Genomic DNA, 12093 nt, shown 5'->3' on the forward strand with positions numbered 1-12093 from the left:
GTCAGGTCCCTTGGTGAAGCTAGATCCTTAGTAAATTTTACTAGCTAAGCACTGAGCTCCATGTCAGAGTAATTACACCTTTTATCCACTGTGAGCTCTTTCTTAGCTTCTCCATATTCCTTAATTTCCCACTTCAGCTAATTTAGCAGTAAAATCGCAGAGGTTTAAAAGGTTAGGTACCGAGGAACTGGCGCATGAATGTTCTGTTAAGCTCCGTGCATTGAAATCGCATTATGTAGAAGAAGGAATTAATTAAGTAACAATTAGGTAGTGATGGATCATTGACAACATATATACACTTGGGTGCTAAAAATTAATCTCCCCTGTAAAAACAACACATTGTGCATCTTCTCATCTATACGCGAGCAAGTTTTACACTTGAAATATAAAATGGAAAGGCCCTTCAGCAACTTCTTTTAAAAAAAGAGAGGCATATCTTCTGGCACTATTCAAACTACTAAATATTTTTAAAAAATCATATAGCTTAATTTTTAATAAATAATTGAAAAAGCAATGAGTGAGAATAGCAAAATGAGAAGAAATTTTTAAAGGCAGGAGATTTTGAAGTGACTGTAAGGACATTTGTTATATGAAAGTACTTAGTATGTTAAAATTGCTAACAACCGTGTAGTATTCTCTTGCTATCTTCTTTTACAAGTTGCCATATTGTTTCCTTGTATTGACAGTCAGCCTCTTAATACATAGCTTGGCAGTTAGCCCAGTTGGTCCTCAGTTCTAAAAGCCTTTTAGCAGATGAAAAATCTTTGGTTCATTCACACCTTGTAGAAAGAACAACAGGGCAGAAGTGACATCCAGATCCATTTAGGGTATACTTTGAGTCTGATTTTCCTTCGCCTTGCACCTTGTGTAGTCATTTATAGCTTTGCAAAGTGAGCACAAAATGGATATAAAACACTGCTACTCATCTGAGGAGAGAATTCTGATTTGGTTGCATTATTTCCAGAGTTGATCACAAAAAGTGCCAGCCAGTTGAAAAAGCTGGCTCTCTGCATAGAATGTGTAAACAATTTTGACACAAAATATAAAGTAAAAAAGCACCAGCCCTTTCCAAACATTTTACAGAAATTGCTTTCATTTTACAGCAACGGACATGTTCATTTGCTGTTTGCTTGGAATTTTCATAGAAAAAATACTAAAAGCTTAACTCATCTACAGAAAATAAATTCTATTTCTTCCTTTTTTTTTAAAGAACCATATTTAACTATGAGTCCTAAAGTATAGTTCTAAAGTATATTCACACTTCAAAGGGAACTGATGTCATCTATAAGATTTCTGCAAGCCCTAACATTCCACATGCTGCTTCTAAACCCAGTACTTAAAAAGTTGCATTTCCACAAAACCTCCTGGAATCAATGTGAAAAGCTGGTATTAGCACAACAGCTGGTCTCAGTCCATCAGAGTTCAACACTGTTCTGACTTTAGTAGGGGTGACAAATTATTTTCAGCATTTACCTAACAGTGATATCACTGCCATACGATCTACTAGCAGTATGATAACTCAAGACCTACTGCCAAAAATATCTTTAAGATGCAAGCTATATCAGCAGGAAAGGGCTGCTGATATTAGACTAATGAACATGTTTTAATAAAATTGACAGTTAAAAAAATGAAGGTCCTAATCTGGTGATTACTGGAGATATGGTCAAAAATTATTTCTACTTAAGAACAGGATACAATAACTAATTCACTATGTCTGGACCTTTTTTCCCCATGCTACCTGATAGTCATTTTTCTGGCTCTTCCCAGCCAGAAGTCCTTCCTTGTACACTTAAATACCATGATGGCATGATACTGAGTGGCAACTCATGTGTATTGATTAAGAGCAGAAATAGCAATTATGAGAATATTGCTACAGTAAATAATGCCTCTTAGTGTTTCTGTTGGATTTTTTTTTTTTTTACTCACAGTCATGCATTCCATGGAGTCATCTTATGACAGCTTCCAAATCTACTACCATGATCCAAAGCTTACTCTTCAACCAAGTACCTAAAGAACATTTCTTTTTTAAATTCTTAATTTGTTACTAATACTGAATTATAGTATTATAGGCTAGAGTTAATTGTGGTTTTTTTTAAATCTGGTTTCCTTCTTGTCTTTTTTCCCTCTCCCCCTTCTGCATTTAGAGCTTCTGTAAGCATTCTGAGTTGCTAGTCTGGCTTGACTGGAAAGTACTGCGTGTTTGTTGTGTGTCTGCATGTGTGATACCAACTGTTGAAGGCTGCTTGATGTTAGATGAGGGCTTATGCTCAGAGTTGTTCTACAGTTGTCTCTCTGGCAAAATCTTTCCTTACCAAAGACAATGATGAATCTGTGTGGGGAGAGTCTGTTTTACAATATTATACTTGCCGTGGTCTTAATTTTACTGATGGGGCATGATTATGATTTCATTTACATTAATCAAATTCATGAGTCATTCCGTTCATGTCAATAGCATTAAAGAGCTATAGAGACAAGTAAGAGTTCAGAATCAGGCTTCTGGTGTTTAATCTGAAAGCATATCTGAATCACTTCATTAAAGACAGAAAGGATAGATCCTCTGCTTACTTTGCATTACTCAGTCATGCCATTAGCATTAAACATCAAATAAAGAGCTAAAATGACAGCTGGCAATGTGTCACAGTACATGGGTTTTCCGTTTACCTCAGATACAGAAAATACGCCTGAATTAACAAGATTTAGGACTATATTTCAAGTATGACAAAGTTATGGTATTAGATCTCCTTGCCCTTGAATGTTTGCATTAATGTTTAAAAAACTTTTTTCCTTCCTTTTTTTTTTTTTTTTGTTAATGTCACTCTTACATAACTTGAATGCAAAAGATTTACATAACTTGAATGCAAACGATCTAAAGGCAAACTATATTTAAGTAAGACCTCAGAGATGAGTTAAGTTTTATAGCCCTGTCCATAAGGAATATTATATCTGGTAAATGCGGAAGGATAAAAACAGTGATCACAATTCATAAAATTTGTATTGTAAGTATCTTACTTAAAGCATTACTGTATCTTTCATTTTTAAAAAGTGAGAATCATTTAAATTTTCTAAATACAGGCATTCTACAACAATAAAAGGTTTTATACTGCTGTCTGTCTCCTGCTCAGACAGAAAAATTGTGCAGGGGATGATGGGCACTAATTTAGTCCTCACTGATAAGTAGTTTAAAGACTAAATATTCTTGAAATTGCACTTATTTAAATTACACTCAAGCTCCCTGTAAATCTAAAAAAAGATTATAAGGAGGGGAAATAATTTCAAGAGGCCTAGCAAGCTATCAGAAAATTGCTCTATTATATCTCTTCAGATTTTTTCCATTTTTTAAGTCAAAGAATGGCTGGTATTTGAGAACATTTTCTAGAAATCTGTTTGATACATTATTGGCCCTAGAAACTATTACTGTCCTATATACTTTCAGCTTCACTACAAGCATATGCCCCAAGACACCTAATCAGAGAATTGAGGGATTTATCAACAAACCAGGGCCAAAGGAAGCTGGGGAAAGGAATCTTCTGCTATATTTTCTGTAGATCTCACTGAAATTTACAGATCTATCTGTGCAACTTGTTTTTCCAGTATGGCTGGAACTGCAAAAACATTTTCTTCAGAAATCCCCAGTGAAAGCTTTCTTTTCACCCTGTTAGATCATACATTGAGTTTTACATCCTACACTACCACAGTATAAGAAAGTTTGCGTATGTTGAAACAATAAGATACTGTCTTCTGGCTGGATACAAATGTTAATTAAGCTACTGGGGTCTTATAAGAAAACCTTGATATAATAGCTACTCTTAGAAACCAGGGGAATTATAAATTTTCCTTTGTTGTCTTTTCCAGTGTTATATTTTGTGATAATATTGCGTATTTCAGCATTTTGTGTATTTCAGCATGCACATTTGGGCACAGAGATTAATTATGAGGCAATAAACTTTACATAAAAGTGCTGAAAAACAATTAGAAATCTCACTCGTTGTTTTCCATCAAACTAAAGTGAATAAGAAATTGAAAAAGTATAGAACAGAGGAGTGACCTACCGTGGTTGTCTTTATCCGTCCTCCTGGTTGCGTACAGGTCCAGCCTGATTTATTGATTAGCAAATCACAGCCTTCTCCTTCTAAACACGGAAGCATTTCACACCACTGTTTTGTTTTGATAATTCGTGCTATGAAACAGAAAAGGAAGAATAAAAAACAAAACCAAAAACAATTGGCAGAAGAATTCACATTTCACTTATCTCTAAACACATTCTCATTTGAGTTGTCTATTTTCATTATTTGATAATTCAGCAATAGTTTATAATGTAGACAGCCCTAGGCAATTTACAAAATTATTTACAACACCTGCTGTGCCAACAAATTTAATTTCAAACTTAAAAACCAACGAAAAAACTCCAAAAGACAGCTTTATTATAAATGAAAATAACAGACAAACTAGCTAGTTTTCTAATTTCATGCCATTCCAATCAAGGAAACATTGTTGGGGGTGGGGGGGGGGACGGACTAACAATTAAAGACTTACTATCCTAACTAATCATTTTAGTGTTCTACAGCTGGGATTCATTGTGTTAGACTCTCTACAAATAAAGCAGACCATCCTTATCCTGAAGTGCTTCAATGTAAATAGACATGAGACATGCAGGGGAAAGAGAAAAGCTGTAATAAACAGTTACAGGGTTCAGTATGACAGCTATTGTGAAACTCTGTGATACTTGCAATGTTAGGGGTTTAGTCAAGGGCAGAAACTAGGAATATAGGAAGGACAGGTGTTGAATGAAACAAAGGTTGAGGAATCATGGAGAAGGAGACAATAAGCTGAGGAAAAGACAGGAACAAACAGCCTATTACTACAAGGGAAAAGAAGTCTAGTTAGGAAGGTTTCTATCAGAAAGCTGGTGTTATATGTGTTTTGTGTCTACTGTTAATGTTTGTGTGTCTGGCAAGCTTGCTCTGCAAAATTTCCACAAGGTCATACACAGCATGTAGTCTTGGAAGAACAGAGCCCTGACTGCAATAAAATAAAAGCAAAGGAGATGTAAGGAGAAATTTTTCCTCAAGGTAGGGAGAGAAGGGGCTCTAATACCTGTAGACTTCTTTCTGGACTGTAATGCTACTTCTTTTGAGTTCACCTTTGCAGTATTTGGGTTCCTTCTCATAGAATAACAAACAATATTACTAATATCTGGTATTCCATTATTCTGTCATTCTTCATTGAAGACAATATTGTAGAGTGGAGTGTTTAGGATACTTTTCATACATATACAGAGAGACACTCACTTGCATGGTTTCATATACTCATGCTAAACAAGGTAAAGTCTCCCAGACTAACTTTTGCTCAATCTGTAAGGCTTGCAGTCTGCAGAAAATGGTCCTCAGTTCCTCCACAGATCATTTCACCAATTCTTGGCTGGACTATAAGAAAGCTCCACCACTTCAATTTATGCCTAAATGTCCTGGTATTCAAGGCCGGAACTTGAGGGACATAGAGGGACACAGATCATGCCTTTCTCTATGTTGATGTGTGACACTAATACACATAACACACCTTCAATAATCATAAGCCCGGCAAAAGAACTACACGAGAAATACTTAGTGAGAGTACAAGAAGCTTATGCTGCACCAAATTAATTTAGGGTCCAAGGGGACTAAAAGCAGGCATTTATCCCAGTGGCAGCTGCAGCTTTATGCTCACCTGAACATGTGATTCAGCCTGACTTCTTCTGTCTGGAACTGCTTAAGAATACAATTCCCAGTGCCACTGGATCATGGCAAGAAATAGAAGTGCAATTTAAAGTCTTTTTATAAAACCCTTTCCAATATTTTGACACAAAATAACTCATGTCCTCAGCTCTGGTATAATTGTTGGTAAGCTCTAGCAATATAACAAAACCTGATTTCTTTCAGTGGAAGTTCAATCTGAAATTTATATTAATATTTTAATTATAAAACCTCTTTAGTGGTTAAATGTCTACATAGGAATTTTCACTGTTCATTAGGCAATATATAAATCAATGGTGAAATGACTCATAACTACAATTTTTGAAGCAACTCTGCTAATTTGTATAAGCACATAATACACAGAAATGTGGATTCTACTTGGGCACCAGATGTACTGCTCTACAGACAACTGGATTGTGTCAGTTTTTGAGACTAACCCCTCCTCTGCAACAGATAATAGCTTCATCTTTTTCAGTGAAGGCATGCATCCAGTTACAGGCTTAATAGAAAAAGCTCAGTAAAATGTTCACACCAAATCTGACCTACTTGCATGTATATCTTTCTTAATTCACAATATCAAAATGGCTATTTCTATAAATGTTTCAACAGTATGAAGGATCATTGAAAGACTGAATAGTAAGCTAAACTCAGAAATATCCCCTAGATTGCCTTTACTATCTCAGCTAGGAGGTTTTCCTGGAATATGACTTGAAGTAATCTTATTTTAAAAAAGTATCTCTGAATTTCTCTCAGTGTTTGCTTGGTTGCTATTGGTATTATCACAAATCCATGAGGTCCTTGCTCTGGGTATTGGCTGTATCCACACAAGTATGAAACACACCAAGGTTATTTTACAAAACATAAAGTCTAAAACGTTTCTGTGCTGTGTATAGACCAACTCATGCATCTAGGCCTTGAGAATCAGAACTCCTTTTGTAGGAAAAAGGTAGCCAGCTCACATGATTTAAAGATAATCAGTATCAAAACTCTGCCTCCTCAGCCCCCACGCCCTCTTCCAATCCTGCTTCCTGCTGGCATCTCTTCCCCACTACTGGTCCCTTTAATTCTGCTTTTCCACCCACTCATGGCTTTGCTTCAGGAGCCTCACCAACACATAGGCCCTCACATACACTGCCATGAGGGAGGCCCTGTTCCTGTCTGCAGGACTACAGCTCTTTGTATTTTCACTTTTCAGTTTGCGCATTATATCACAGTATGAGAGTGAAGCTCAATGTGTAACATAGGAAGGGAGCAAAATGTACAACAATTTTCATCAGCGTAATATCAAAGAATTTTCATCAGTAATTGAAACTGAGTTATACTAGTCAAAGCAAAGGAATATAGTGTATTTCCTGAGGCACTGTAGTTGCCTTTTTACTGTGTATATTCACCAGGAGTGTAATTCAGCCCTCTGCAGACAAAAGAGCAAAAAGCCTATCAGCTTCTTCAAATCCACTCTGAGCTCCATTATAAAGAATTAAGTGGCACTTAAATGATACACAGGCTTTGTGAAGAGCTTCTGCAAAGAACTGAATTTCAGCTGTAGAATCTGTGCTGACACTACCTTGCATCTCCTAAGAAGGGCTGTGCCTCTTCACTTAAACCGGAGTTAATAGGAGCTGACATTGCTCAGCACATGGTAGAATTGCTTTCCTGGGTAGTGCCATTTGACCTGGAGAACAAATGGACTCTGTCCAAGGGGTTTTCATGCAAACAGTTTTGAGGTGTTGGGAGCAAGCAGATGTTGTATCAACGTAACAACAAATTACCTACCAATGTGACCTTAACTGTTTAGTAAAACAGAGAAACTCGTAATCAATTTCCAGTTATTAGAAAAATTCTCCATTCATGATCAGCATAGTCTAATTCAAGATTTCTCAAGATTGAGTAGAGTCTCAGAACACCACAGATTGTTTTCTGCTAAATACTGCAACTAGATAAGCTTTGTCAATAAGACTCTCATCTGGTTTAATATTATATATATTTCCTATGGAAAATTAGGTTTGTTTTCTAGATATTCTTTTCCCAAATTCACCCTGCACTCAGGGAATTATCAATCTCTGTATCTCTAGTCAATCTTTCAACTGAAAATCATCTTTGTAAAAGCAAAAAACTGAGATAAGTCTTGTTCAGCAGCAGTAAATGCAAAAACTTACAGCCATCTAAAATATGATAAATTAAGCCCCTCAGATTGTTACAGCTTGTCTCTTTTTTTTTAATGTTAGGGAATGAATTAGGAAATAAAAGTAAAAACATACTTTATTTTCACTGAATAAGAATATTGACTGAAACACATTAGGATACTGACACATGATTTCAGAATACATTATGCTTCTATGCATAAAAGGTGATATGCAAAGTGAATATTTATAATTTTCTATGTATTTATAAAGTATAATCTAAACTATTATGCATGAGCCTAAATGAAGTTTAATTTTAAAAAAAAGTAGCAGAGAAGATACATTGAAGCAGGGACTAGGAAAAATTTCTCCCAAGCAGAACACAACTTTTTGAAACGTACTTCCTACATGAGAACTTAGCTCACCTATACTTTTACAGAATGATGCTTTTCTTCACATTATTTTTTTCAATGGTAATTTTTAGCATTTAATGCAAGCTGTAACATACTCATTGGAGAAAATATTTCCTCTTTGACTTTCAAATATTATATCACTGTGGTTTTCCTTGAACTTTGAAGAAAACTCATCAACATAGCAGATTCCCAAGGTTCAGAAATGCCTTTGGCTTCACCACTTTAGAAGTACATAAACAAACACATTCATCTTAGTGTATTTCACGTGCCCTATTAATACTGAACAGGACCACATCTTTTATAATTATTCACCTCCAAATGATCCCAACTTGTTTCTTCATCCCACTAATCTCCCAGTCTTTTTTAAATTTTATCTGATATTTTTCCTTTTTTCCATTTTTTTCAACTTTAGCTTTTTACTCTGACTACTTCTCTCCTCTGCCTGATTCAGCATACACTACCTACCTATCAAAGATCCCCAAACATCTTGCAGAACTTGCTATGTTTAGCTAGTTTTACCTATGATTGGTAAATGCTGTTCATTGTCCCCAGTGTTCACTGAGGTTAATCATCTTGACCAAATTCACACAAGGATTTGTTGCATGGCTGGAAACAAAACCTCTGAATTTTTAGTAATCACTAGACTGGAGACCTTTCTGTGTCCCTTCTTCCTTCAAAGAGAGAGTGTACTTTAATATGCATACTTAAAAAAATTAAACAATAAAAATATGCAAAGTAATATGCTTTCAAAAACATATATTAGTTAAATTGCAGCAGCAGGAAAGAGGGCATCAGAAAGACAAACTGAATCACACCTCTCTAAGAAACTGCAATCATGAACTGTCTTTAGAGCAGCAATTTGACTGTAATAGTGTAAAAGCCCCAAATGTCAATCTATTTTACAACAAGGAAATATCACAAAGCTTGGATGCCTTTTATAGCAGTCATTCTGCTTCCCTAAAAAGAATTGAAGCACTGCTAATTCACAAAGGGTTAGATTGTCTCAATTATTTATAGGGCATCTAGACCAAAGACTATTTAGTTCTAAGAACAGCAATATAGCAATGTCTAGACACCTATTTTATCATTTAGCTCTTGCTGTCAAGACTGGGAGGGATGCTTGAGCTGAGGTTGAGAAATATATGGGAAAAAGTGATCTCCTGTGGGTTACAGAGAAGCTACAAATTGAGACCAGGTAACTAGATCATGAGTAAAAGATTGAATGACAGGGCAGAGGCTTTTCCTGCAGCTCATCCAATCATAGTTCCACTGAGGGATAAATCTTATAGCAACCCCTGGGTTGAGAAAATACCATCAATGTTCACCTGTACCCCCAAAAAGAATGAAAATCTGGCTTTATCAGAAATGATGCAGATTGCACCTTGTACAACATGTATTTAGGAGGAGCAGGATAATACCTAGGAGACAATCTCCAAATTATGCAGTCATCCATATTATCCCAAACAAAGACTCCCTAAGGGACACCACTGCCAGTTACATGAGTGGTCCCATGGAATTCAGCTGAATTAGCTGGTATAAGAAGTTGTTGGATTAAACTGGGTGAATGCAGAAATCTTGGTAAACCACTGATGCAAAAATTACTTGAAAATACTTTGAAAAAGTAAAACCAAATTTAAACAGTTGCATTTAGAAAGGCATCCATGTATTTATTCAATTTTATGACATATTAATGTTTTGCTGTATCTTCATAAGACTCTGAAATAAATATATACTGACAGTTTAAAAATAATTACACAAAGAAAAACTGAAGTATAATCCAGATTCTAGGAGCACTCTCATGAAATTCAACAGCTCTTATCTTTTTTCCTGTTTATGTCTCCAAACAGAAGAATTTCCTTATTATGATACACCAAACAATAAACAAATAAACAATGAAAAGCATATGAGACTAAATGCAAAGTAACATGATACCTGACTTTTTGTAGTGTAGATACTAGAATGTATTTTTCTGGCCTCTCTTTATTTAGTTCTTTGAAAACTTCAATACCATGTGACTCACTGTTACAGTGATAGGTACTTTACATTAGTCTGCATCCAGATGTTGAAATATTTGTATGATAGAACCATTATCCTAACATGGAAAGTGTCCTACAAATCAGGTTCACCATCAACTCATGTCTGCTTCCATTTTACTTTTCAAGGGCCAGTATTCTATTTCTAATTGCTCTCATTTGAGATTGTAATATATCTTTGCATTTGTTCTCAACTCCTCAGCCCCTCACTGCAAATAGTGCTCTCACTGGCAAAATCACTTATTGGAAAAATAATGTAGCAAATATAACACATATTTTCCAACTGCCTACTAAGCAGTCGAACAGAAACAAACAAAGAAAAAATTATCATTTATTAAATTTCACAGGGTCACAACAAGTATCCTGACAGTTATAATAAATCATGAATACTGATAAAATTTACATGTTGAATTTTATTTAGGGATAGTACATGTGCTTCTAGTCTCTGCTAACTAAATATTAAAATGTCAGTGCTTTGCATGGGCAACCTGGCTTACAACTTTGCCCAGGATTTCAGCACGTCTGAATATCCATAAATGTGCATATTCAGTGATTTTCAATCTATGAATGATCTTACTGCTTCATTGTCTGTGGGGTAGTTAGCATTTGCTCTCTAATAAGAGATGCTAATGAGACACATACCCCTAGAGAAAGCCTTTGTCAGGACTCAGTGTTTTCTGTTTCTGTCCCCTGCTGTTCTGCTCTGCTGTATTCAATTAGTGTGCTGTAAGCAAAGTAAAAATTACTAAAAATCTGATCAGTGATATGCCAGCAAAGAACCCTTCAGAGATCAGGTTTTCATCACATTTCACTTTGCTGCCAGCACATTGAGAACAGCAGATTTCACTGGAGAGGGACTCTCCAGTGTAGTGGAGCAATTTCAGATGCAAAGAAGAGAATTTGAAGATCATGGCAAAGAATAGACAAGAAGGGTTAAAAAGGGAAGAAGTGGGAAAACAGAAGTGAGAAAAATAAAAGGCAAGAAAAGAAGGGAAAAGAGGACAAATCCCAGCTATATGTAGTAGCTACTGAAGTTTATGGGCAAGGTCAAAAACTTGAGCACTTGTTCAGTGGAGTCAGTAGGACAATGTAGGTAAGTGAAAGCAAAAGACCAGAACATATTGGGTTTTCTTCTCTTAAGTACACCAATTTCAGTCCTCCTGATGACATGAGCAGAGAAATGCAGTGGAAGATCTGTTTCCTAATGGTTAAAAGTCAAATGAGAACTGTCCAGATACTCACTGCCATCCCTATGTTGTGCAGAGAAGGCTGAGCAGCTGTGGAAAAGGGAGAAGGACCCTGAGAACTCTCCTACTATGAAACATGTGAACATACAAAAGTAACCATTGAATAGACTGTGAAGCAAGAATTTTAAGGAAGATACCACAGTAATAATTAAACTTGTTCTAGGTGGAATGGTCAGATTTTTTTAGTGCCATGGAAAAAAGCTGGGAATAAAAGATTATGAGGCTGGAGTGAAGGAAGGGTGGCAGGAAGGTTATAAATCAACCTCACAAAAAGCATTTGAACACAGACTGAACCTCAGAGTATAAATACTCATGGATGTGGATAACAAAGAGTAACTGGGCACTCCAATTCTGCAGCTTTAGATTTGACAGCACAGTATCTGATTCTGTGCTCACAAAACACACACTATAATAGCCAAGGATGAAGGTCCTTCATGGGACTTAAGCTGTAGAGGACTTTAGCTGTTCATGTATCCAGTCTTACTGGGTATCTTTAATGAACTCTGCACATGCCTAGTAAGGAAAATATGAAAACAAATAAAATAAATAAA

At 35.9% G+C, this 12093-nt stretch overlaps 1 protein-coding gene across 1 annotated transcript in view; it reads right to left on the bottom strand.

The window, feature by feature from the left end:
• Positions 1 to 12093, bottom strand: part of TAFA5 (TAFA chemokine like family member 5) — a gene marked incomplete at its 5' end in the record, with an annotated part of 293171 nt that overhangs the window by 68462 nt on the left and 212616 nt on the right. Inside the window, one exon of the mRNA XM_083860063.1 lies at positions 4050 to 4177. Within this exon, the coding sequence (XP_083716189.1) occupies positions 4050 to 4177 (128 nt within the window). The remainder of the gene's footprint in view (positions 1 to 4049; positions 4178 to 12093) is intronic.

This window comes from Zosterops lateralis (assembly GCF_965231275.1).
Source record: "Zosterops lateralis genome assembly, chromosome: 4".
NCBI classification, from domain to species: Eukaryota; Metazoa; Chordata; class Aves; order Passeriformes; family Zosteropidae; genus Zosterops; species Zosterops lateralis.